This window comes from Limanda limanda, chromosome 5 (genome assembly GCF_963576545.1).
Source record: "Limanda limanda chromosome 5, fLimLim1.1, whole genome shotgun sequence".
NCBI lineage: Eukaryota > Metazoa > Chordata > Actinopteri > Pleuronectiformes > Pleuronectidae > Limanda > Limanda limanda.
In genome coordinates this window covers 1,850,736-1,878,690 of record NC_083640.1, presented here as the reverse complement: position 1 = coordinate 1,878,690, position 27,955 = coordinate 1,850,736, and the positions used below count along the sequence as shown (strand labels likewise).

General features: G+C 44.9%; 1 protein-coding gene across 2 annotated transcripts; it reads left to right on the top strand.

The window, feature by feature from the left end:
• The first annotated feature begins 25 nt into the window (after nucleotides 1-25).
• ypel1 (yippee-like 1) lies at nucleotides 26-27,953 on the top strand. Of its 2 annotated transcripts, none has more exons than XM_061072043.1 (5): nucleotides 26-81; nucleotides 11,215-11,498; nucleotides 22,154-22,197; nucleotides 23,561-23,669; nucleotides 27,769-27,953. In XM_061072043.1, the coding sequence occupies exons 2-5, from the start codon at nucleotides 11,382-11,384 to the stop codon at nucleotides 27,856-27,858; spliced, it is 360 nt and encodes a 119-aa protein (XP_060928026.1). In that variant the 5' UTR covers nucleotides 26-81; nucleotides 11,215-11,381; the 3' UTR covers nucleotides 27,859-27,953. The 2 variants fall into 2 exon arrangements, with proteins under 2 accessions (XP_060928026.1, XP_060928025.1); XM_061072042.1 differs by lacking the exon at nucleotides 26-81 and adding an exon at nucleotides 3,246-3,454.
• Nucleotides 27,954-27,955: the final 2 nt, after the last annotated feature.

Sequence of the window (27,955 nt, the reverse complement as noted above, 5' to 3'; positions counted from 1 at the left end):
GGACACACCGGAGGACACACCGGAGGATCGTCTCCGGCGTGTTGAGGTGTCTCCGGCGGGGGACGAGGACGAGGTCCAGCGGTGAGTGTTGGTCCGGTGTCCCGCTGAGGACACAACTACTGCACAACTACACACATTCAACTTTATATAACCACACTTTATATTGTGTTAGATTCAGAGAGTTTCTATCTCACAGGCTGGTTCTGTTTATTATATTCATATAGTTTAATATTCCTGATTCTTCTCTGTTGGTCTCTGACCTGGTGGTTCCTTTATCGGACACACTTTTCCTTTATATAACGGTTCCGGCCTCGGTAATAATCTTCTTACATTAATTAGTGTTCGAGGTTTCAACAACAATCAGCTGACGTTTCCTCTGCTGCTGTCACGTGATCATCTGCGCCACCTCTGTTATGATGATGAGGAGGAGGATGAAGAGGATGAAGAGCCTCCTCCTCATCCTCCTCATCCTCCTCTTCCTCGGCTGCAGATCTCGGTCAGTGTTTTTTTCCTGGAGCTGCTTAACGGGCCACGTGAACGGATTTCATAACGGTCACGCGCACGCGCAGCCACGCACCTCTGAGGGAAGCTGCAGTGTGATGATGATGATGAAGATGATGATGATGATGATGATGATGATGATGGTGATGATGAAGATGAGGATGTGTTTACGTGCGTCTCCTTCCTCTGGTGGTGCTGGTGTAGCAACCATATATATCTATGGTAGCAACAACACACAGGAGGAACAAACACAGGCACCACAGTGATGATGATGATGATGAAGATGAGGATAATGGTGATGATGAGGATGATGATGAAGATGAGGATGTGTTTACGTGCGTCCCCTTCCTCTGGTGGTGCTGGTGTAGCAACCATATATATCTATGGTAGCAACAACACACAGGAGGAACAAACACAGGCATCACAGTGATGATGATGATGATGATGATGATGATGATGATGATGATGATGATGATGATGATGATGATGATGATGATGATGATAAAAACAACAATGGTGATGATGATGAATATCCCATGAGTCTTTGCTTCAGGCTGCAGCTCGTTTCCTCGGCTTCACACAAGGACAGATTCGTGTTTGGTTCCATATTTAATAGATTTCATATTTATCTTATCCTCTGATTCCAGATGTGGATCAGAGCCGAGTGAAGCAGATTTGAACTCATAAACAAACATCTGCTGCAGGAGGAATATCTGCTTTGGTTTTGGAGCATATGAAATATGAATCGTGTGAAAACAAGCATCGGTTTGGTTTCACTAAGCTGCTCCAGGAATCTAGTGATGTGTATATGTCCTTTTTTTAATATTTTAGGTTTTCATCAAACAGAATCTAACTGAATCTGCTTGATTATTAGAAATATGATATATAGATATAGAAATATATCTTCATCATCATTGTTCGGTGAAATCCACTCGTCCTGTTGATTCTTAAATCCTTCAAATGGGGAAAGTGCGTAAACAACTCTGGATGAAGCTGGATGATGGATCTGTTTCTAAAAATAACTAGGGTGTGTGAGTGTGTCTGTGTGTGTGTGTCTGTGTGTGTGTGGTTGTGTGAGTGTGTGTGTCACATGCTGTCAATCTAACATCAGACTCTTTTATTGTTTTCCATCCTTGTAAAATACACGAGGATCTTTTTATTTAACACATTCTATCAAACTCTTCACTTCAGATTATTATTAATAAACATCAGTTTGTTATTTGTGAGAAGAATCTGGTGAAAATGTCCAGAATCTGAAAATGAGTCTTTAGAGCTGCAGGTGTCAACGTCACCGCTCTAATATCTGAGGAAGATGAAGACTCAGATTCATATTCTCATCCTGTATTTATTTACACATCCGGGGATCTGCACGCTCCCTCCTCTCCTGTGAGGTGCGTTCAGGCCGCATGGGAAATAATCTGCTCAGCAACAACAGGAACTGAGCAATAACTCTGAGAGCTTCACCTTCCTGAAACTAAAGTAGATGATTCAATTTATTGCAGTGAATAACACATCAGCTCCGACAAAGTTCACACACAGAGGCTCTTTATGCACATGTGGAAGGTTTCTGTTTACTGCAGGAAATCATGTGGACGTGCACTGAACTTCTGGAGAGGAGAAGTTTCCACATTCATCAACCTGAAAACTGAAGTGAAAGAAGCTTCTATTTATAGTAAACACACAAAGTCAGCTTTATTATAAAGTGTTTAAAAAAAACAGAACTAATCAAGATAGATATGAACCAAAGAAAATCCAAACAAATTTATTTAAGGACATTAATTTGAGTGATTGTATGCAGGGAAAGTTAATTAAGTACAGATGCATCATATGAATAAGTTCCTGTCAAAACTAGAATACAAAGACAAAGAGTTTCATATTTTAGAACAATCAATTATTTGCATGTTTAGTTTGTGATAAGTTTTCGGCCCATTTGTGCAGCAAAAACTCTCCAGATCCTTTTGTTCACTTCGTTACTTCTCAGAAGTCGTCGCTGCTGATCTCATGAAAACAACGTTCATAGAATCTCTTCCTCTTTAATAGTCACAAGTTTAATTTTGTTGCTGCGATGCTCCATATCCAGCTGAATCACTGAGCTTTAAAATAGTGAAAAAAACTGTAAAATCAATCAAATTATATTAGTACAACCCATATTCACAAATCACATAATGGTCTCAGATCTTAACAAAGTGCTAAACAAGAGTAATACTAACAGGGAATGAAAACTGTATAAACCTCATAGAGAGTAACATGTGAGGATCCATCTCCCGGGACGAACAGAAGTACGATAGATGCTGTATTTACAACAGTTTTTAACATATTGTAAAAGTGTGTCAATGTTTAAAGTATTTATACATATAAACCATGTACTGAATAAATAAACATCAGTCCAATAAATCATTAAAACGTTTAAACAGCAACAGTCATAAAGAACATTCAGTTTCATTTGATGAAAAACATTGACCATAAAACCAGGTAGGATGAAAAAAGCTCTGCACACAAACAATAACACAAGTATAATGAGGCAGTTTATTACGCAGAACTTAATAAAATATTATCCATCAAATCAACAACTAGAAAAGAAACATAGAAAACGAATAGAGCCCAAGTAAACACGAGTAGAGAAACAAAGCGCTCTGCCTGGTTTCCATCTTTCCCACGGGAGCCTGAAGGCAGCGCCGCCTTCCCATTGGTCCGCCGGCCCGTCAATCAGAGCCCCCGGGTCCCGCCCACCTGGTGACGTGCACAAAGTAACGCGGACAGCTCGTTTCACAAAAGAGAAAAAACAAAGAACGTTCGGCTCAAAATGCGACGCGTCATCAGCGGGACTCGAACCTGAGACGGACACACACATGGAGCCGGGGGGGGCGACAACCAGCGGACCGACCACACAACAACAACAACACAACAACACCAACAACAAACAACAGCTGACTGTGCACATCTGACCCAGGTGGTGAGTAACAGCAGGGGGCCAGCTGACAGCCAGGGGTTGTGTGGTGTGGTGTGGTGTTGTGTTGTGTTGTTCACACACTGCACCAGCAGCAGACACACAAAGCAGCAGCGACACTGTTGCTGCCGTCGTGTGTTCTTTGTTGGAGAGACACACGTCCAGAGGAAGAGGAGGATTAGAGGAGGAAGAGGAGGAAGAGGAGGCTGTGATGTCATGATAAAACTCACACAGATGAAGGTTGAGGATTGAGTGGAAGCGACACGTTGTGTTGTGGTTGTGTTGTGTTTTTGTGTGAGTCAGAGCAGCCAGGTCTTTTGTGTGGACTCTTCCTGATACCAGAGCTGCAAGGCTTTGTTTTCACTGAGTGTGGATGTCAGCTGTTCTCCACCTGTGCACTTCACCTCCTTCCCTCACCTCCTTCACCTCCTTCACTCACCTCCTTCACTTCACTCCTTCACTCACCTCCTTCATTTACCTCCTTCACTCACTTCCTTCCCTCACATCCTTCCCTCACCTCCTTCACTCACCTCCTTCATTTACCTCCTTTACTCTCCTCCTTCAACTCAGTCCTTCACTCACCTCCTTCACTCACCTCCTTCATTTACCTCCTTCACTCACCTCCTTCAACTCAGTCCTCCACTCACTTCCTTCACTCACCTCCTTCACTTCACCTCCTTCACTCACCTCCTTCACTTCACCTCCTTCACTTACCTCCTTCACTAACTTCCTTCACTCACTTCACTCCTTCACTCGCCTCCTTCACTTACCTCCTTCACTCACCTCCTTTACTCTCCTCCTTCAACTCTGTCCTTCACTCACCTCCTTCACTCACCTCCTTCACTTCACTCCTTCACTCACCTCCTTCCCTCACCTGCTTCCCTCGCCTCCTTCACTCACCTCCTTCACTCGCCTCCTTCACTTACCTCCTTCACTCTCCTCCTTCAACTCAGTCCTCCACTCACTTCCTTCACTCACCTCCTTCACTCACCTCCTTCACTTACCTCCTTGACTTCACCTCCTTCACTTCACTCCTTCACTCGCCTCCTTCACTCACCTCTTTCACTCACCTCCTTTACTCACCTCCTTCACTCACCTCCTTCACTCACTTCCTTCACTCACCTCCTTCACTAACTTCCTTCACTTACCTCCTTCACTCACCTCCTTCACTCACCTCCTTCACTTCACCTCCTTCACTTCACCTCCTTCACTCTCCTCCTTCAACTCAGTCCTCCACTCACTTCCTTCACTCGCCTCCTTCACTTGCCTCCTTCCCTCACCTCCTTTACTCACCTCCTTTACTCACCTCCTTCACTCGCCTCCTTCACTCACCTCCTTCACTAACTTCCTTCACTCGCCTCCTTCACTCGCCTCCTTCACTCGCCTCCTTCACTCACCTCCTTCACTCGCCTCCTTCACTCACCTCCTTCACTCACCTCCTTCACTCACTTCTTTCACTTACCTCCTTCACTCACCTCCTTCACTCACTTCCTTCACTTACCTCCTTCACTCACCTCCTTCACTCACCTCCTTCACTTACCTCCTTCACTCACCTCCTTCACTCACTTCCTTCACTCACCTCCTTCACTCACCTCCTTCACTTACCTCCTTCACTCACCTCCTTCACTCACCTCCTTCACTCACCTCCTTCACTTACCTCCTTCACTCACCTCCTTCACTCACCTCCTTCAACTCAGTCCTTCACTCACTTCCTTCCTTCACCTCCTTCACTCACCTCCTTCACTCACCTCCTTCATTTACCTCCTTCACTCACCTCCTTCACTCACTTCCTTCCCTCACATCCTTCCCTCACCTCCTTCACTCACCTCCTTCACTAACTTCCTTCACTCACCTCCTTCACTAACTTCCTTCACTCACTTCACTCCTTCACTCGCCTCCTTCACTCTCCTCCTTCAACTCAGTCCTCCACTCACCTCCTTCACTCGCCTCCTTCACTTGCCTCCTTCCCTCACCTCCTTTACTCACCTCCTTTACTCACCTCCTTCACTCGCCTCCTTCACTCACCTCCTTCACTCACTTCCTTCCCTCACATCCTTCCCTCACCTCATTCACTCACCTCCTTCATTTACCTCCTTCACTCACCTCCTTCACTCACCTCCTTCATTTACCTCCTTCACACACTTCCTTCCCTCACATCCTTCCCTCACCTCCTTCACTCACTTCCTTCATTCACCTCCTTCACTTGTCTCCTTCACTCACTTCCTTCCCTCACCTCTTTCACTCGCCTCCTTCACTTGTCTCCTTGACTCACTTCCTTCCCTCACTTGTCTCCTCTCACTCACTTCCTTCCCTCACCTCTTTCACTCGCCTCCTTCACTTGTCTCCTTGACTCACTTCCTTCCCTCACCTCCTTCACTCACCTCCTTTACTCACCTCCTTCACTCACTTCCTTCACTCACCTCCTTCACCTCAGTCCTTCACTCACTTCCTTCCCTCACCTCTTTCCCTCACCTCCTTCACTTGTCTCCTTCCCTCACCTCCTTCACTTGTCTCATTCCCTCACCTCCTTCACTCACTTCCTTCCCTCGCCTCCTTCACTCGCCTCCTTCCCTCACTTCCATCCTCCTCTCCTGCAGCCGAGGACACGAGGCCGGGACAAAGGAGACAGCAGCTCCTCAAGTGGCTCGGACTTGTTTTTCTGTCCATTTTAGAGGAAATCTAAAGTGTTTGCAATAAAAACCAAAACATGAAACTGTGAAGCGGCGCCTGACGAAGTGAGAACACACAAAACCAAGAGCCGTCATGTGATCAGACCCCAGAGTGAGAAGGTCAAACCCGTGTGAGAAGGTCAAACCCGTGTGAGAAGCTCCTGGACGGGTTCACGTGAGAGGCCGACAACAGGAAACAGTTCAAAACGTAGATAAACAAGATCAGAGTCAACGTGTTGAGATGATCAGGATCAAGAGAAACAAAGAAGCTGCACACGTGTTGTGTGTTTGTCTTTATTTGATATTTACCAACAAAGCAAGTTGTGTGTTTGTGTGTGTGTGTGTTTGTGTGTGTTCACTTTCCCCGTGCACGAGCTGCCGGGGTTAAACTGGGCTAATTCAGAAAGGGATTATTCCTCAGGCACCTGTGCAGATTATTCAGGATGGATGTAAATATGTCTCGACTGGTGTCACTGGGTCAGTTCCCAGTTCTCACCCCCCCCAGCTGTGTGAAGTGTGTGTGTGTGTGTGTGTGTGTTAACATGTGTGTGTGCAGAGCAGCCATGCTCCACGTCACGGCTGCTTCCTGTCGAGTTGCGGAAGCTCCTTTGTTTTCATGTCTGGCCGCCGGGCTGCTGTCTCGCTGCCGCTCTTCCTGTTGCAGCCGATCCAGCTCGACTGGAAACTTCTGGAGCCGCTGCCGCTCGTTTTCATTGTTGCTCTCTCACTCAGGAAGCTTCTGGTGCTCTGGTGCCGAGCTGCAGCAGAGACCGTGCTGCTGACACAGAGGCAGATGGGTCTCAGTGGGTTTTGATGGATTATCAATAAAAATATCAAATAAGATTCTGATACTTTGATATTGTCTGTACTTAAGTAGAAGTTACCAGAGAGATGTGTTAGATGATCAAACATGAAGTTATTAAAATCCTATTTGCATGAATCCATTAGAATCAAACTGAAGTTCTCAGCAGCTCCTCACAAGTGGATCTTTTGTTATCAACCTGTTTTTGAACCTGTTGTTGTCGTGAAAACAAGAAGTGAAAGCTGCTGTGGTCGAGCAGATCAAATACACACAGTCTAAATTTAACACACCACAGGAGGAGACACAGCTCGTCAGAGTCCCGCCCCCTCCTCCTCCTCCTCCTCGTCTGGCTGAGAGAACAGAGCAGACGTTCACTGATCTTCAGAAGTAATAAACTCACACGCTTCACTCGAGTGAAAGCAGCGAAACCACAAAGTAAAAATACTCCTGCACCACAGATTCATCAATCAGCGTCTGAGGCTGAATCCACACGACAATGTTTTTATTTGAAAACTGTGGCGTCCACACTGCTCCGCGGTTTAGAGACGACAAGTCTGAGACAAAACGTTTCAAAGTGGTGATTTAACAGTTTAATTTATTCAGATTTAAGAATTGTCCATTTAAGACGTCAGTAATCTTTTGTTGGAAATCATAAGCTAGAGCTATGTAAACAGGAAGAAAGAACTGACAAGAATTACAGTTATAAAAGTACAAAACATGAATTTTTTCTATCTGTTCTGTGTTGTACTTGACTCTGAACCTGGAGAAGTAACTGGGTCAAAGTAAAAAAACTTAAAATGACCATAACCATCCAGCTCAGGTTGTTTACTTTGCTAATTTTGTTTGATTTACGTCAAATTTCAGGTGCAAGTTGTTGACTTTACTGTTCGACTCTAAACGGATTAGCAGGCTAACGTTACACTGAGCAGCTGCTGGTTGTAAATATCGTGTAACATTAAATCTCACGATGTGAGAACTCGTTTGTGTCGTGTCTCTGTTGTGTAACTTGTTCAACACTAGTTTGAACGCACAAGGTTTCAGAAAGTCAGCAAACAGACTCAGTTGTGTTAATTACACAACTTCTATCTAAAGCGAGCTAACGTAAGCTAATAATCGACTCTCTTAAGCTAACTCTGTCCTCGTCTGTTCTCGTCTGTCCTCCTCTGTCCTCGTCTGTCCTCGTCTGTCCTCGTCTGTTCTCGTCTGTCCTCGTCTGTCCTCGTTTGTTCTCGTCTGTCCTCGTCTGTCCTCGTCTGTCCTCGTCTGTTCTCGTCTGTCCTCGTCTGTCCTCGTTTGTTCTCGTCTGTTCTCGTCTGTCCTCGTCTGTCCTCCTCTGTCCTCGTCTGTTCTCGTCTGTTCTCGTCTGTTCTCGTCTGTTCTCGTCTGTTCTCGTTTGTTCTCGTCTGTCCTCGTCTGTCCTCGTCTGACCTTGTCTGTCCTCGTCTGTTCTCGTCTGTTCTCGTGTGTCCTCGTCTGTTCTCGTCTGTTCTCGTCTGTCCTCCTCTGTCCTCCTCTGTCCTCGTCTGTCCTCGTCTGTCCTCGTCTGTTCTCGTCTTTCCTGGTCTGTCCTCGTCTGTCCTCGTCTGTCCTCGTCTGTCCTCGTCTGTCCTCGTCTGTTCTCGTCTGTTCTCGTCTTTCCTGGTCTGTCCTGGTCTGTCCTGGTCTGACAACGTCTGTCCTCGTCTGCTCTCCTCTGTCCTCCTCTTACCTCCTCTGTCCTCGTCTGTCCTCATCTGTCCTCGTCTGTCCTCGTCTGTCCTCGTCTGTCCTCGTCCGTCCTCCTCCGTCCTCCTCTGTTCTCGTCTGTCCTCATCTGACCTCGTGTGACCTCGTCTGTCCTCCTCTGTCCTCGTCTGTCCTCGTCTGTCCTCGTCTGACCTCGTCTGACCTCGTCTGACCTCGTCTATCCTCGTCTGTCCTCGTCTGTTCTGGTCTGTCCTTGTCTGTCCTCGTCTGTCCTTGTCTGTCCTCGTCTGTTCTCGTCTGTCCTTGTCTGTCCTCGTCTGTCCTCGTCTGTCCTCGTCTGACCTCGTCTGTCCTCCTCTGACCTCCTCTGTTCTTGTCTGTTCTCGTCTGTCCTCGTCTGTCCTCGTCCGTCCTCGTCCGTCCTCCTCTGTTCTCGTCTCTCCTCGTCTGTTCTCGTCTGTCCTCGTCTGTCCTCGTCTGTTCTCGTCTGTCCTCGTCTGTCCTTGTCTCTCCTCGTCTGTTCTCGGCTCGTCCCGTCTGTCCTCGTCTGACCTCGTCTGTCCTCGTCTGACCTCGTCTGTCCTGGTATGACCTCCTCTGTCCTCGTCTGTCCTCGTCTGTCCTGGTCTGACCTCCTCTGTCCTCGTCTGACCTCCTCTGTCCTCGTCTGTCCTCGTCTGTCCTCGTCTGACCTCCTCTGTCCTCGTCTGACCTCGTTTGTCCTCGTCTGTCCTCGTCTGACCTCGTCTGTCCTCGTCTGACCTAGTCTGTCCTCGTCTGTCCTGGTCTGACCTCCTCTGTCCTCGTCTGTCCTTGTCTGACCTCGTCTGTCCTCGTCGGACCTAGTCGGTCCTCGTCTGTCCTGGTCTGACCTCCTCTGTCCTCGTCTGTCCTGGTCTGTCCTGGTCTGTCCTCGTCTCACCTCCTCTGTCCTCGTCTGTCCTCGTCTGTCCTCGTCTGACCTCGTCTGTCCTCGTCTGTCCTCGTCTGTCCTAGTCTCACCTCGTCTGACCTCGTCTGTCCTCCTCTTACCTCGTCTGTCCTCCTCTTACCTAGTCTGTCCTCGTCCGTCCTCATCTGTCCTGGTCTGTCCTGGTCTGTCCTGGTCTGTCCTGGTCTGTCCTCCTCTTACCTCGTCTGTCCTGGTCTGTCCTCGTCTGACCTCGTCTGTCCTCCGGGACCTGTCTTCATTTGTCTCTGTGGAGACACTTCTCCTGCAGGAGGATGAATTCATCTCGGCCTCTTGTTGTTTTTATTGTTTTCTCTGTTTTTGGATCGGTTCTGTTTTGTGCTTTTTCCTTTTTCCTGAAAATGTCTTCTGCTTCATTTAGATTTTAATAATTGATGATGAGAGCCTCTTCATCGTGATTAAATAAAAGCCAAATTATAATAAACCGCAATTATCTTTCAAAACCAATCATCCAAGAGGCCTCAGATAATAATGAGTAATAATTAAACATGTGTCTCTGTGATGTTTCCTCTTAAACTCGACTTCAGATAAACGTCTTTATTTGTGAACTCAAACGACTCAAAGCAGAAATACTCGACATTGATCTGAACTTTTATTGAATCATGAAACACAAACTGCCACGTTGTCAACATGTGATCGTAATCACGTAATACAGGGGTTTTCAACCGGGGGTCCGCGGCCCCCTGGTGGTCCGCGATGGCATTGCAGGGGGTCCGCAAAATTCGCTTTGATATTTCAACACATTTCCAGATTACTCTTGAATATCGTGAAAAATATCTAAAATAAGAAAAATATATCTAAAATGATATAAAGGTGCTGGTGATCATGAGGTTAAACTTAAGTAGGCCTCAATTGTTTGTGTGTTATTGTATGATTATCATTTGTGACATATTCTGCATCACTTTGTCATCTTCCCTCTTCAGGTGTAGCCCCAGTTTATGTTGATTGTTATTGATCACCGTTACTTTAACGTTCTCTCAACATGTCAGCTACATGTCTGTACATTTAAGTCATGAATGTTATATATTGATGTTCATATGGTTCTGAGATGCAGTACAACTACAAACTGCATTTTAATTTTGTTTTCAATTCTTAAGCACTTGAAATCAACCGTTTTTGTTGTTTTTTACACAGATTTTTCTAGATTTGTTTGAGGTTTTTAAATAAAACCAACATGGAAAACCAAATGTTAAAGTCTCAACATGTCGGCTACACGTCTGTACATTTAAGTCATGAACGTTATATATTGATGTACATATGGTTCTGAGATGCAGTACAACTACAAACTGCATTTTAATTTTTGTTTTCAATTCTTAAGCACTGAAAATCAACCGTTTTTGTTGTTTTGTACACCGATTTTTCTAGATTTGTTTGAGGTTTTTAAATAAAACCAACATGGAAAACCAAATGTTAAAGCTTCCTGAGGCACGCGTGCGTAGGCACATCAGTGGGCCGCGGATTACTTTCTAGTCAGAATGGTCCCTGGGACAAAACCCGTTGAAAACCCCAAATGTAAGAGATGATTGCTGCGGCAAATGAGCCGAGTTCATTTTGGAAGTGCAATCGAGATCATGAGCTCTAGAAACAGGAAGTGCAGAACATGTCACTCACTTCCTGTCTCTCTGTCCCTCTGTCCCAGGTCTGATTTTCTCCGTGGCGTCTGGGTGGAGCGTGCCACCCCCCCACTCCACAACAACGACGGCTTTTGCCTGCATCCTCCAGTGTTTCTTCTGCCAGCACGTCCAGCAGAGCTGCAACTCGTCCAGCGCCAGCCCGGACGCCAGCGAGGAGCCCGGCCCCACGGACATGGTGAAGATGACCAAGTCCAAGACCTTCCAGGCGTACCTGCCCAGCTGCCACCGCACCTACAGCTGCATCCACTGCCGGGCTCACCTGGCCAATCACGACGAGCTCATCTCCAAGGTACGAGTTCGCCGACTCGCCCGGTTCGACCTGTCGAGACCCGGCAGCGTGTCACATGACAAACGCTGTGGTCACATGACGAAGGCTGCGGGCCGGTGTTTGGTTTGAGAAGAAGAAGAAAACATTGAAAACACTTAAATCGGGACTGACGAACAATTGTCACAGATCTCACAACACACATCGCTTTACACATGCTAACGTTTCATTATAGCTCAGGTGTCGTCTCGGCTCATGCTAACGTGTTGGTCCTGGCTCGGGTTAATGTTTGGTTTATGCTAAAGTTTGGTCTGATTCATGCTAACGTTCTGGCTTGGGTCATGTTAACATGTAATCACGCGTCATGCTATCGTTCTGACTTGGCTCAGGCTAACATGTAATCACGTGTCATGCTATCGTTCTGACTTGGCTCATGCTAACATGTAATCACGCGTCATGCTATCGTTCTGACTTGGCTCATGCTAACATGTAATCACGTGTCATGCTAACGTTCTGGCTTGGCTCATGCTAACATGTATTCACGCGTCATGCTAACATTCTGGCTTGGGTCAGGCTAACATTTAATCACGCGTCATGCTATCGTTCTGGCTTGGGTAATGCTAACATGTAATCACGCGTCATGCTAACGTTCTGGCTTGGGTCATGTTAACATGTAATCACGCGTCATGCTAACGTTCTGGTCCTGGTTCATGTTAAAGCTTGGTTGATGCTAAAGTTTGGTCTTTTTCATGTTGAAGTTTGGTCTTGTTCATGCTAACGTTCTGGCTTGGCTCATGCTAACATGTAATCACGCGTCATGCTAACGTTCTGGCTTGGGTCATGCTAACATGTAATCACGCGTCATGCTAACGTTCTGACTTGGGTCATGCTAACATGTAATCACGCGTCATGCTAACGTTCTGGTCCTGGTTCATGTTAAAGCTTGGTTGATGCTAAAGTTTGGTCTTGTTCATGCTAACGTTCTGGCTTGGCTCACCAGAACCAGAACCAGAACCATTATTAAAGTATTGATTTAGAACCAGTATCGTAAAGATCTACAGAACAAAGGATATCGAACTGTATTAGTGACTCCTCTGACGTTATTTATTTATCTACATGTTTATTTACTGAGATATGATTCAATGTTATTATTGCTCATCAGTGCAGCAGATATTCATGTCTGAGTTTATCGGATTCCAGATGTTTTTATGGGTTTTTAATGATTCACGTGAGACTCTGAATCATTTTCTGTCTCTGTTGATCTGAAACACATCGTGAGTCGCGCTGATTAAATGTGTCCTTGTAATATTTATAAAGCAATAAATCATCTGAGCTAAACGGAGAGTTGAGATCAGTGGAGTTTGACCTCCGGGTCGTTTGAGCTTCTGTTCACCTAAAGCTCCCCCCCCCCCCCCCCCCCCCGACAGCAGCAGAGACACAGAAGCAGCTGTTTAACATCTGTCCTGTTTAACATCTGTCTGGTCTCAGCATCTAACGATTCTCATGGTTTCATCGTCTGGTTCTTTTTATCGCTTGAATATTTCAGATAATGAGGATAAATACCAGAGTCCAGGGGGTCGTGTTCATAATTGTTTCATTGGAAAAAAAAAAAGGGATTTGTTTTATAATCACATGAGAGACTGAAAGAAAAAAAGTATTTGTACTCAAAGGACACAATTACATTATTTATATATTATTGTCATTATTAAGATATTTACTAATTATTGTTTTAATTAAATCGATTTTTTGACCCTAGACGATGGAATCAAACTATTTATTTTGAAGATTAGAAAAAGCAGCAAATCCTCTCAAATAAGAAACTGCAACTGTGGAAAGTTTTATTTTACTGTTAATCTCAAATTAATCAATTAATCAAAACCATCATCTTATATTTTTAATGCCAATTGACAAAATGATGCAGATCTGAACCTTTTCTACTGTTTGTGTCCTTTTTTAAAATGTGAGTTTAAAAGAAAAGTTTGGTCAGAACTTAATATTTGAGCTGAGGGTAAAAACATCAGCTGTAAAATGAGATGATAAATCACATCTCGAGTCGTCACTAGATTAGTTTGACAAATGTCCCGATGCAGGAACTTAACCTTTAGACATCAGATCAGATGAGACAGTGATTCAACGCTGTGTTTTCTGTCCAGTGCTGAACTTTCATATCTGTGTGACTGAGACCCGACGTGACTCTGGATCTCAGTTTGTTATGAAAGTCACAAAGCGTCTGAACTCAGAAGAGTTCGTCTCAAACCAAAGATTCGAGGAAAACAGACGACAACAAACCTCGATGTCGAGACTTTTCAGACGCGACGTGTGCGATCGTTCAGAAAATGATTCTGTGTTTGTGAAAAGATTTTTCATTTATCGTGCAGCATCTTATTATATTTATCATATTATGTTCCTGTGCTTCTTCAGATTTGATGGGAAATATTCAGTCAAAGCAAAAGGAAGCAGATTTATTTCTTGCTGTCGTGGTCAAAGCTCCAATTTGTGATTATTTCATTAACTTGTTGATTATTATTATTATTATTATTATTATTATTATTATTAAGTACGTTTCTTAGCAGGATTACGCGGCTCTAAAACTCATTAAATATGAACATGGCTAGTTTGGTCCTTAAAAAAAAACACATTCTAAACTCTCAGAACAACATCAGCCATAATTCCAGCTACTGAATCCGTCCACTTCCTGTCTTCCATCATCGTCAGAGACAAAAAACAAACAGAAAAATGTATTTTAAAGTCGCATCATATCCAAACAGACGCTGGAGATTCGGTCCATTTGCTGAAGATGAGAAATTGCAGCCGGGTCTGGACATTTATTTGAGAATCTGAACCTGAGTGAAAAACAGACAAAGAGCGAACGGCGTTCTCTGGCTATGAAGCGTAACTGTGTCCACCTGCCAGAGAGGCTTCTGGGTAGTGAAGTCCAGCTAGGCCACGCTGACTTTGTGCAAACCGTGGATCCACAGCTGCTGAGCAAAGAGGGAAGTTCCTCAGAGATCAGACGAAGCCGAGCGGCGCCAACCATTCGTAATAAGATGGTTACGACTGGAACTGGAACCAGGCGGCTTTCAGAACATTGTTTACTTTGAGTGATTGACTTTTATTATTGTGTCATGCACATCATCATCGTTGTTTAACAAGATGAGAAAGAAACTGGAGCCAGAGCTGCAGCATCAATATCAAAACTAAACCGATAAAAAATGAATCAACCATCCTGACATTTTTTCGAAGGTTGCAATATTTCATGTAATGTAGTTATTCTCAAATCATCACAATAAGGACAGAAAGGAAGAAGCTACCTGAGAGAAGTTTTGGATTCTTTCTCAACGTCTCTAAATTCTCTACAACGTTACGTCTTCAGAAGCTTCTCTCAGGAATCTGTGTTTCCTGTTCTTCTTCTTTTGAAAAAGTCTGATTCCCACGTTATTCACATCCCTGTTCTCTGCTGCCGTCCTCATCTTCCTCTTCCTCTTCGTCTTACTCTTCCTCTTCCTCTTCGCTTTTGGCACATCCATGTGTTTCCTGACACGTTGCCGTCACCTGTGAACCTGGAATAGTGTGAAACCACCGGCAGGAACGTGTGTTGCGTCATTCACACGTTCACACTCGTGCACTTTTCTATACGTCCTCGTGCACAAACATACAAAGCTCTTAAATCATTGATCCAGGATGTTGGCAGAAGATGATTTTAACTTGTCTATGTGAGACATTGATATACATACAACCACATTCACTTTTCTACCTAAGTAAAAGAAAGTAAGCACTTGCTTTTAAATATACTTCAAGTATTACCTCTGTGTACTGATTCCCTGATGCAGTACTACATGATGATGCAGTACTACATCCTGACGGCTGCTGCACGACAACGGTTTCATTTGAGAAAGTTTCAGAAACTCCAAACTCTGGAGATTTAAAGTTTGTTAACGCTGCTGAGTTTTAGTTTGAACGAACAGAAACTGAGATGTTTGGAAACGATGACGTAGACTCACGACCTCTTGCTGATTGGTTCTTTTCAGTCACAATCTCCCCTGATTGGTCAGGCTCCTGTCACATGACCTCCTTCCAGATTAAAACAACCAGCCTCAGCTCCCAGAGTAGAAACAAGACGGAGAATCAATCACTTGTTACTGACCCGGTTGTGATGTCTGAGACAAATCTGTTGGTTCAGTTTGAAAATGTTCCCAAAGGAAAACGTGGTCATGTGGTCGCAGCGTGTGTTTCATGCTGCTGCAGGAGGCGGAGTCTAATGCCACCTGCCTGCTCTGATTGGATAAAAGGACCAATTCCCCTCTCGTTAACAAAAAAGTTACTATTTAGAAAACGCTTTATAAAAATGTAGTGGAGCAGAAAGTACTTATTTGCATATATATTGAGTAAAAGCAACGATTTTTGCAGATAAATCTACAAAAGGAAAGTACAGATACATGAAAAATATACAGAAACTAACTAAAAGTTCTGTTACTTCCCACAGAACTTCTTTACAGTTGAGAAATTCTCTTCAAAAGAAGCAGTTTGTTCCAAAGTAGTTTGATTTAAAGAGACTTGTATGAATTGAAACATCACAGGCGTATAACCTGATGTACGAGGATCAAACCATTATTTACTTTTCCTCTTCACCTCCTGTTAGAGACTGGGATCACTATGAGCTCTGACGTGAGTGATGAGGTGAGAGCTCGGGCGTCGCTGCTCCTGAGGTCAGCGACAAAGAGGAAGAGGAGGAGGAGGAAGAGACGATGAAGAGTTTGTTTGATTGGAGTCGCAGCTCATTGTTTGCAGAAGCTCCTCAGCAGGAGAAAGCTGGAGAACCAGAAGCAGCAGCAGCTTGAAACAGGAAAAGAGATTTATTACAGTCACACAGGAGCCAAGTCTCAGGGAGTTTCCCCCGGAGACGAATGATCCGCTGCAGAGTTTAAAGGTTTGAGTTTGAGTTTGAGGTTTGTTCATGAAGCATCGACTCGTCTGGTGGTTTGTTTTGTTATTTTATTGTTTGTAAACGGGAGAAAAGACTGAGACTATTAAAGCTGCACTTTGATCCTGTGGAGGCGTGTTCACGGGTCAGAGACAGTGAGTGAGTGAGTGAGTGAGTCAGAGAGAAAGTGCTGCGTGTGAACTAAGAGTTCCTTTGACCTCTGACCCCCAGCGAGAGGCAGAGAGTCTCCAGCTGTGGAGGGACGTCCCTCTCTCTCTCTCTCTCTCTGGTTTAACGAGTGAACTGTTGACTGGTCGTGTCCACGCGGTCGGGACCAGAATGTGACGCCTGAACAAATGACCCCGGTCGTCTAAACAATCCACTTTGATGGTAATTGGATTTCCTGAAGGGAGGAGCTTCCAGTGACAGCCGGTCCTGTTCCTGTCGGCTTCTCGTAGTAAACACGCTGCTGCTTATCGGTTTCCACCTTCAACTCGTCTGACATCCAGCGCTCGGCCTCAGGAAGTCTCCCAGATGGTTTCTAAACCCACGATGCTGCTGTGGAATTTATAATAAAAAGTTAAAAGGTGCTAAAACACCAGATTAGGAGACAAGGTTCTGCACTTTTCCGTTATCTGAACATTATATTTAATTATAAAAACTTTAAACTTTCAGTAACTAGACGTTCAACTGAGAAAAAGGAGACTCAAGGTTTATAATCTCTTATGATGGAGCCTGACTGCACAGTTAAGAGCCCAAGTTTAATATGTTGTAAAAATAACAAAGCAAAAAACAATATTTTAAACCGTAAAAGAAACTTGACTTAAACTTGAACTTTTCTTCTTAAAATTGCTGAAATCTGAAAAGTGAGGGAGACGTTTGTAGTGATCAAAGATGATATCAATGCAAATTCATGATTGATAACATTTTGTATTCCAGAATAAATTGAACAATAATTATTGATAATGTTTTAATATTTTTCCTCGTGTAAAAAATACAACACCATTTGTTTACTTTTAGAAAATGTTTAAAAAAGTCAGATTACTCACATCCTGTTAAAGCTCCAGGATCATTGGATAATTAGTTTTGTCCGACTGCGACAACAAAACCCAGAAGTGTTGATTTAATAATGATATTAAATTTACAATGATATGAAGTAAATCAGCAGATCCTCACATTAATGATTCTGTAACTAGATAATATGAGTTTATGTTAAATAGCTTCTGTTAAATGGTTGATTCACGTTGAGATTCTAAAGTGAAGAGCAGATTTTCTCCAGAGATCAATATCTGTAAACATCTAGATATTAATTTCCCCAGTTGACAGATGTATTAATAAGTTCTGGATGTGGTCAGTTCCATCATCACTGCTCCTCAGCATCAACACGTCTCAGGAGGAGATGACATCGGCGTCTGGTGTTTTCCACGACTCGCCACGTTTGACTTTCACCTCGTATTCAAATCTTTATTGTGCTCATTCCGAGATTCTTTCTTCCTCTGCACACAGAATATGAAAATCATAACTCGGTCGTGTTCGTAGCAAAGCTCTGAAGGTTCTGCTCCTCTGCACAGTCACAGTTTGAGAGCTGGAGTCTCCTGAACCAGGTATTAAAAATAAAACGGTTTCTCCTCCCGAGCTTCGTGCCAGCCGGCGAGTGAGGAAGGAGGCGGAGCCAAGAGAAGATTAACCTGAGCACAGAGGGAGGTGTGGCAGGAGGAGGAGGAAGAGGGGAGGAGGAGAGGGAGGAGGAGGAAGAGGAGCAGGAAGAGGAGGAGAGGGAGGAGGAGGAAGAGGAGCAGGAAGAGGAGGAGAGGGAGGAGGAGGAAGAGGAGCAGGAAGAGGAGGAGGAGGAGGAGGAGGAAGAGGAGGAGGAAGAGGAGGAGGAAGAGGAGGAGAGGGAGGAGGAGGAAGAGGAGCAGGAAGAGGAGGAGGAGGAGGAGGAAGAGGAGGAGGAAGAGGAGGAGAGGGAGGAGGAGGAAGAGGAGCAGGAAGAGGAGGAGGAAGAGGAGGAGAGGGAGGAGGAGGAAGAGGAGCAGGAAGAGGAGGAGGAGGAGGAGGAGGAGGAGGAGAGGGAGGAGGAGGAAGAGGAGGAGGAAGAGGAGGAGAGGGAGGAGGAGGAAGAGGAGCAGGAGGAGGAGGAGGAGGAGGAGGAAGAGGAGGAGGAAGAGGAGGAGAGGGAGGAGGAGGAAGAGGAGGAGGAAGAGGAGGAGAGGGAGGAGGAGGAAGAGGAGCAGGAGGAGGAAGAGGAGCAGGAGGAGGAGGAGGAAGAGGAGCAGGAGGAGGAGGAGAGGAGGGAGGAAGAAGGAGCAGGAGGAAGAGGAGGAGGAGGGCTTTATACCTTCGTCCCACCTGTCAGGCTGATGGAAGCCGCTCTAATGGATTGATCACACTTTTTATTTCACCTCATTAACAGGAACCGGTTCCTCCCCCCCACGCCGAAAAATCTGGATGTAGTGAATTTAAATGTGTTTTTTTATGAGGAACTCCAGGATCATTTTGACATTGTGAGAACATTTTCCTTGTTTTCCCAGAGGATGATTTTATGGATCATGATGATAAACGTCTGGGGGACAAATAGTGAATCTGCTGAATATGTTTCAAGTTCACATTTTCTAGTTTTCACTGTAGCGTCTGAAGCTCGAGCGTCTTCCTGCTCCTGGTGTTTCTGTAGCTGAGTTATCGACAGAGCAGATCAGAAAGAGGAGGAGACGTCCCAGTGGAGGAGTGGAGGCTGAGCTGCAGATACAACAGTTCCTCCTCCTCTTCCTCCTCTTCCTCCTCCTCTTCCTCCTCCTCCTCCTCCCTCTTCTCTCCTCTCCTCCTCTTCCTCCTCCTCTTCCTCCCTCTCCTCCCTCTCCTCCTCCTCCTCCTCCTCCTCCTCCTCCTCCTCCTCCTCCTCCTCCTCCTCCTCCTGCTCTTCCTCCTCTTCCTCCTCCTCCTCCTCCTCCTCCTCCTCCTCCTCCTCCCTCTCCTCCTCCTCCTCTTCCTCCTCCTCTCCTCCTCCTCTTCCTCCCTCTCCTCCTCCTCCTCCTCTCCTCCTCCTCCTCCGCTCTTTTCCTCCTACTCCATCTCCTCCTGCTCTCCTCCTCCTCCTCCTCCTCCCTCTTCTCCTCCTCCTCCTCCTCTTCTCCTCCTACTCCCTCTCCTCCCTCTCCTCCTTCTCCTCCCTCTCCTCCTACTCCCTCTCCTCCTCCTCCTCCTCCTCCTCCTCCTCCTCCTCCTCCTCCTCCTCTTCCTCCTCCTCTCCTTCTCCTCTTCCTCCCTCTCCTCCTCCCTCTTCTCCTCCTCCTCCTCCCTCTTCTCCTCCCTCTCCTTCTCCTCCTCCTCCTCTTCCTACTCCCTCTCCTCTCCTACTCCCTCCCTCCTCCTCCTCCTCCTCCTCTTCCTCCTGCTCTCCTTCTCCTCTTCCTACCTCTCCTCCTCCTCTTCTCCTCCTCCTCCTCCCTCTTCTCCTCCTCCTCCTCCTCCCTCTTCTCCTCCTACTCTCTCTCCTCCTTCTCCTCCCTCTCCTCCTCCTCCTTCTCCTCCCTCTCCTCCTCCTCCTTCGCCTCCTCCTCCTCACTCTCCTCCTTCTCCTCCCTCTTCTCCTCCTCCTCCCTCTTCTCCTCCCTCTCCTCCCTCTCCTCCCTCTTCTCCTCCTCCTCCTCCTCCTCCTCCTCCTCCTCCTCCTCCTCCTCCTCCTCTCTTCCTCTTCCTCCTCCTCCTCCTCCTCCTCCTCCTCCTCCTCCTCCTCCTCCTCCTCCTCCTCCTCCTCCTCCTCCTCCTCCTCCTTGTGGCGACTTGTTGTCGGCTCCACAGGCGTCGACCCAGTTCCCTCTCACAGCTGAAGGTCACATGACTTGCTGCTCGGCCTGTGTGTGTCTGTGTGTGTCTGTGTGTGTCTGTGAGTGTCTGTGTGTGTCTGTGTCTGTGTGTGTCTGTGTGTGTCTGTGTGTGTCTGCGTGTGTGTCTGTAGATTTCGAGCTTCAAACACAAACACTGAACTCGAGGATGGAACAGCGAGACGTCGTTTCCCACGGCGACAGGAGAGAATAATAATCCTTTTTTTTTTGTTTTATCTCCACCCGGCTTCAAGAGAAACCGCTCGGCTCTGAAATCTAACGCTCCCAGTTCAGAGGCTGGCGAGCCGGCCGTCACCCACTGGTCCCCGGGGTGTGGGGGGTGGTGGTGGTGGGGGGGCTCTTACGTCACATGACCACTCAGGATATCACCAAGTCAGATTTGATTACACGCTCTCTTCTCATCGCAGCTGTAAGAAGCTCCTGTGGTTTCCTGGAGTTATTTATTGCTCAGGTTTATTTATAGCAGCTGTTCAAACCGAACCGATGATTTATTCAGGATCTTGTTTTTGTTGATATTAACAAACATTTCAAACTGATGGGATTTCTACTAATTTTGGGAATTTGTCTTTTCGGGATCAAACTTCTTCTCAGGATGTTTTTTATCCATATGAAGATTTGTAAACATGTGAATGTGGTATTTACCACAGACTGTAAAAAAACGATGGACGACATGACGGCTCCAAAAGCTAAAGGGCCTTGATCGCCCCCTAGTGGCTGTCTGCAGTGTAGCTAATAAGCCCCGCCTCCTCCATGTTAGCAGACGGGACATGGACCAAACCTAATAACTCAAAAGAGACGTTAAATAGATGTTTATCAAAGATGTTTCTGTCATTTCACGTAGTTCTTATCTCACTGATGATTGTTCAACTGTTTCTGATCAGTTTGATTTTAATTAGTTATTTGATTTCGAAACGCAGTGAAACGTGATGATTGACAGCTGAGACTCAGGGTTCACCCCCCCGATCGTTACTGGAGTTTATCTCTGGATGTTTCTGGATATTGAGAGGAAGTGGAGAAGCTTTACTTCACTTCAGATAAACAGCTGACTTCATGTGATTGGATTACATATTAAATTCAATAAATGTAATTTTATTCCCTAAGTTGATTGTAAAGAGTCGAGTGTTTTGTATCATGTTGAGCTAATTTGAATAAATCAAAACCTAAAAGTGATTTGATTAAATAAAGTTACATTTAAAAACTTTACATTGAACTGAAGTAATAAAGTTACACGGAAATTTAGCATTTAGTTTAAACACATAAAGACGTTAACATTAATTAAAGCCTCACGAGAGAAAAACTGTGTCAAACATGTTTACAGCCCCCCCGAGGAGACACAGACACACAAACACACACACACACACACACACACACACACACACACTGCATTTAGTGACAATGTAAACACACACGTTTGTTTAAATAAAAGTTTGTGCATGCGTGCCAACTCTTCTTCTTCTTCTTCTTCTTCTTCTTCTTCTTCTTCTTCTTCTTCTTCTTCTTCTTCTTCTTCTTCTTCTTCTTCTTCTTCTTCTTCTTCTTCTTCATCTTCATCTTCCTCCTCTTCCTCTGTCTATAATCGCTGCTTTCTTCTTCTGCTGATTCGCTGAACATCTCGAACACGATGCATCAGTGGTGAAGCTCAACATGTTGACTTTGCCGGAGGGAAAACTAAAGTGACTCTTTGTATTAATAGATTTTTATTCAGATTAAGATTCTTCTGGTTTTATCGACTCGCTTCACAGTCTATAAAACTTCCAGCTGCTTTTCAAAGTGCCGGCAGATTTTCACCTGATTCTTAACGACACGTTTTGCAGGAAGTTGAATGAAGTTTGATGTTTTTCTGTTGAAAGAGGAAACGTCTGCTTCTTCTCCTCGATGTCGACTTACACCATCTTTGTTTCTCTCTCTTGTTTCAGTCATTTCAAGGCAGCCAAGGACGAGCCTACCTGTTCAACTCAGTGTAAGTCTCACAACTCACCTTCATTGTTTGGTTTCTCTCTCATTAAAACTGATGATTTTTAAACCAGTTTCACACGTTGAGTCTGAAACCCGAGTTCAACTGGTTCTTCCTGAAGCTTCTACCTTCACTTCACTCAGTGTCGTTCTTCACTTGTTCTCCGACTCACTGCCGCTGGTGACGCTGCCACATGTGAAGTTAACACACAAGCTAACAACAACAACAACAACAACAACAACAACAATAACAATACACACGTGTGCAGAAGCATGTGATCCAGAAGGAGACGTGTGACGTGTTCAGACTAGACGATGGGGAAGTTTCCATCTGTCTCTGTTAGTTGAAGTCGCTGATCACAGCCCTGGTGGGAGTCGTCTGAGGGTTTGAATTATCATTTTCATAACTGGTTGATGTGCAGACCAGTTCCTCCAGTTCCTCGGGGGGGTGAACAGACGAGTCCCAGCTGACGGCTGCAGAAGTTTTCATTTGTCTGAGAACTTTTCTCGACACTGTTTATGTCGTGAGAAGTGTTCTTTCTGTTTGACGCCAAAATGTTTCAGACAAAGATTCAGTGAATTTCTTTAACTGCAGAAATAAGAGGAATATTTGAATCCATATTTATCTGTAGTTGTATTCATTGTAGTAAAAAGTCTCCAGTGTTTAGTCTGGCTGTTGTTGACAATGTGACAGTTCTACTGCTTCTACTTGGTTAAAGAACCAAGTCTGTTTCTGAACTCTCTCCCTCGATAACACAACTTCTCATGTGTCTCTTCTGTGTGAAGACGACACAGAGACAAGAAAACAACAATAATCACATCGACATCAACAGCGGCGGACATTAAAAACACATTATAAACGTTTATCTCACACTTTAGTTTGATACTTTTTATGTGAAATTCCCGTCGAATGAGCATCTTTTAAATATAGAAATCAATATATTTCGCTGCCACAACCCACAGGTTTTGTTTTGTCATTAAAACAAACGGCAGCATCAGAAATATTAGATTAAATGTAAAAGATATAAACCTGTTTGTCTTTATCACCACAACGATTCAGATATTTTTGATCCGAATAAGAAGGAGAAGAATCTCCAGAGAGAGAGAGCTGAGACGTGCTGCTCTCTCTCCTCTCGTCCCTCGTCCCTTTCTCTTCCTGTCAATGCCACAAGCGCAATGCATGATGGTTAGTGACCATCGGTTGCACACCACTTCTCACGATGCACTGAAGGAAACAATGAGTGCACGATACATATAGGGAATAAAGAAAAATTTCACCAAACATTCGAGCAGCACCTGGTGATTTCAGATCTTCTTCTTGTGCTTGTCCCCTGACCTCTGACCTCTGACCTCTGACCTCTCGTCTCCAGGGTGAATGTGGGCTGCGGGCCAGCTGAGGAGCGGGTTCTCCTCACGGGTCTACACGCCGTGGCCGACATCTACTGTGAAAACTGTAAAACCACGCTGGGCTGGAAATACGTGAGTCAAAGTCGTCGTTTGACCTTTTTACCTTTTACCTGACCTGTGATCAGAATCAGAATCAGAATCAGCATCAGAAGGTATTTATTGCCAAGTAGGTTTACACCTACCTGGAATTTGCTCTGGTTATTGGTGCATACAATGAACTTAGAAACATAAAAACACAATAAATACACCACACATAAGAAAAACAATATATATTTACTCACTATTTACTTTTTATTTACTCACTTTTTCTAATATTTATACAAAGTAACATTTATTTAGACATAAACATATCTATATAAAAATATGTAAAAGATAAAAGATATAAAGAAAAGTCGATAAGAATCAGAATCAGAATCAGAATCAGAAGGTATTTATTGCCAAGTAGGTTTACACCTACCTGGAATTTGCTCTGGTTATTGGTGCATACAATGAACATAGAAACATAAAAACACAATAAATACACCACACATAAGAAAAACAATAATAATAATAAAAAACAATATATATTTACTCAATATTTACTTCTTATCTACTCACTTTTTCTAATATTTATACAAAGTAACATTTATTTAGACATAAACATATCTATATAAAAATATATAAAAGATATAAAAAGTTGGGCTGGGCAAGTTAACTCGTTTTAATCGAGTTAACTCAAGTGATGAGTTAACTCGATTGTTTATCCGCCAATTATTTTCTTTTTTCCTGTTCTGCAGCAGTCAGCAACAGACTTTCACAAAATAAAAGCCTGACTTTCACAATAAAACAATAAATAATCAAACCTGAGTTAATGCGAGATCAAATAATTAATCGAGTTAACTCCTCACTTGAGTTAACTCGATTGAAACAAGTTATCTTGCCCAGCCCTAATAAAAAGTGAAGTAAAAAGTAAAATGCAAAATGCAAAACAGTGAACAGCGTCATATTGCAATATGCAGCTTCACGCCTGTGGAGCAGGTCCGGGGTCACGTGACCTCCCGAGCTGTCACGTGATGCAGCGACAGGTCAACAGGATCATTACAGCTTCACCTGTTAGAGCGGCGGAGACGGTTTCCTCTGCTCAGGTTCGGGTTCGGGCTCCGAGGCCGAGCTGCTCTCTGGTCTCCTGGAGCAGCAGATGATCACAGAGCCGAGAGGTCGACAGACAGAGCGGCTCCTCGGAGAGTCGTCAGTGATTAACTGTCAGGTCGCTCTGAGGAGGTCGGTCCCGGTGATCGTCTGAAGAGACGGAAGAAGGAAATAAAATAACTGAACAGGGTCTGAGACAGAGACTCACTTAGAGTCAGTGACACAGAGAATTAGAGGTTCTCAGAGAGCAGGTTCACGAGGAGGAGGAGGAGGAGGAGGAGGGGGAAGAGGAGGAGGAGGAGGGGGAGGAGGAGGGGGAAGAGGAGGAGCAGGAGCAGGAGGAGTAGGAGGAGGAGGAGGAGCAGGAGGAGGAGGAAGATGGGGAGGAGCAGGAAGAGGAAGAAGAGGAAGAAGAGGAGGAGGAGGAGGAGCAGGAGGAGGAGGAAAATCACAGACATGACAAGCGAGGAGGAGGAGGAGGAAGATGGGGAGGAGCAGGAAGAGGAAGAAGAGGAGGAGGAGGAGGAGCAGGAGGAGGAGGAAAATCACAGACATGACAGGCGAGGAGGAGGAGGTGGTTCAGGAGGCAGAGAGGAGAAGGAGGAGTAGGTTCAGGAGGCAGAGAGGAGGAGGAGCAGGAGGAGGAGCAGGAGCAGAAGGAGGAGCAGGAGGAGGAGGAAAATCACAGACATGACAAGCGAGGAGGAGGAGGAGGAGGAGGAGGAGGAGGAGGAGGTTCAGGAGGCAGAGAGGAGGAGCAGTTTCAGGAGGTGGAGCAGGAGGAGGAGGAGGAGGAGGAGGAGGAAGAGCAGGAGGAGGATGAGGAGGAGGTGGTTCAGGAGGCAGAGAGGAGGAGCAGGTTTAGAAGGCAGAGCAGGAGGAGGAGGAGGAGGAGGAGCAGGTTCAGGAGGCAGAGCAGGAGGAGGAGGAGGAGGAGGAGCAGGTTCAGGAGGCAGAGAGGAGGAGGAGCAGGAGGCGGAGACCTATCACACTTCAGTTTCACTGAATCTCTAAAGATTCATTTTTTCACAGAAGAGAACGAGACACTTTTATTATTAAAGAGCTCAAAGTAAAAACCTTCACATGAAGCTTCAGAGTCTCATTAGCTGTTGATAGGAGTTGATATGACAATAATAATATTATAATGTAGTCGAGCGTTTGAAATAATTAGTTGTTCCTTCACCTTTTCAGCATGTCTTGTTTTTAGTGTTTATCAGGTCTACGAACAGATGAAGAATTATTATTTTCCAACTCGTCTCAGTTTCATCCACACGAAGCCTTCACTGATTGGTCAGGCTCGCGTCACATGACCTCCACACGGCTGTTTCCTCCTCGCTCTAGTTTTACTTCCTGTTCACTGCGTCACATGACCAGTGAGTGGTCACGTGTGTTCAGGCGTGTTATTAAAACATTCTCTCTATCAGGGTTCGAATTATCTTTTTGTCTCTAAGGGGGTCTCTATCTCATAAAAAAGTTGGCGCACCGCGCACAAAGCCTACCAAGGCTGTACAATTAAATAGGCTACACGCGAGCATCGCTTTTGCGCACGGTAGGCAAAGGCTGTATATAACTTGACACACCCACACAACAGACAGACATTTTTGTACAGAAATTGATTTATTTTAATTATTTCAATATATTATTGATTGTAATCAGGGCTGCAACTAACGACTATTCTGATAGTGGATTAGTCACCGATTATTGAAACGATTAATCGACTAATCGGATTATGAATGACACAAATTCTCAATTGCTCTTATTTAGCAATCAGCTTTTAAATTTAGCTTGAGGTTGTTCGAGGCATGTGATGACTGAAAATAAAGACAATTAAGATCGATACTTCATTAAAAAAATGTCTTTTAATAAACTTTGCTGCATATAAAGGTACTGTTGACACAAAAGAAAAGAAAAATCAAGTTTTTGTCCATTTAAAAGCAAGGACAGGCAAAGTGCTAATAAAACAAATACATTTAAAATCAAGTTTCCATTTTTCCTGTTAACAAAAATGACAGGGAAAATAACAGCAATAAAAACATCCACAAACCAAACTACAGTCTTCTTCTGACTAAATAATTGTGATTAAAAAAAGACATTTGTCAGGCAATAGGATAACATTTCGCTTTTAAACTTGTTAAAAAAAAAGTTTAAACCATATTTTTGTAATGGATTCTAGAATCCTGCGCACAGGTATATGGCAAGCTAGCTAACAGGCTATCTGACAGAGGCGAGTCAGCATCGTCTCCGTTACGATGTCACACGTGACTCCTCCTCCTCACACACGCGTGTCCTGCTTCCATGGAGAGCAGGTCCGCTGTGCAGATCTTGACAGATACTGCAGGTAGTTTTTTTCGGGCTGTTAAAAGTGAAGTTCTCCCGAACTTTTGACTTCCTGGTGCGCGAAGCTACGCGAGAGGCAGCGACGCCGCCATTGGTCCATGTTCTGTCGCTATTGCACACGTGCGACTTTCAGAGATAGGAAGGGAGCGAGATGGCTCACTCCTCAGCTACTTCCATCACCACCTCCGGTAAAACGATGTTTAGTTCAGCTGCACGGCACGAGAAACACGCGCTATGACGTAACCAACGATTCATCTACGAGTAAATCCGTAGGCGACTATTTTTGTCGACGACGTCGAGTAATCGTTGCACCCCTACTTCAGATATGAGAGACCCCCTCAGATTTTTGACTTTGTTGCTTTCATGGGAGCTAGTCCTCACTCTCTGGGAGCTCGGCCCCCTCTGGCTCCCACGTAATTCGAACACTGCTCTCTATCGTTTAATTTATCTGATTTTGTTTATAATTCGTTACTTATATTATCAAATAACTTAAATGTCTGAGAAATGTCAATGTAATATCAGGAAACCGCTGTAGATCGATTCATCGTCTATTTGTTGAAACTCTAAATGGAAAGTTTTTAAAGTGTTAAAGTGTTTTGTTGATTAAATATCATCTATATTCATATTTGATAGCTTCTGGATCCAGGAGATTTAAACCAACGTGTGCTGAGGTCTGAGGTGTTGTTCTTCTTCTGTGGTTTTGCAGGAGCACGCCTTCGAGAGCAGTCAGAAGTACAAGGAGGGGAAGTTCATCATCGAGCTGGCTCACATGATCAAGGACAACGGGTGGGAGTGACGAGGCCACGCCCCCTTTTCTCTGACCTTGGGATTATCTTTACTGAACTGCGTGGAGCGATAACGTCCTCCCATCACTCCGCCCCCCCGACCACCAG

Bases quoted from the DNA above. Each gene is read 5' to 3' on its own strand.
- ypel1 (XM_061072043.1), top strand. From the start codon at position 11,382: ATGGTGAAGATGACCAAGTCCAAGACCTTCCAGGCGTACCTGCCCAGC. The intron at 11,499-22,153 runs GTACGAGTTCGC...CTCTTGTTTCAG, and splicing joins ACGACGAGCTCATCTCCAAG to TCATTTCAAGGCAGCCAAGG. The intron at 22,198-23,560 runs GTAAGTCTCACA...TCTCGTCTCCAG, and splicing joins GCCTACCTGTTCAACTCAGT to GGTGAATGTGGGCTGCGGGC.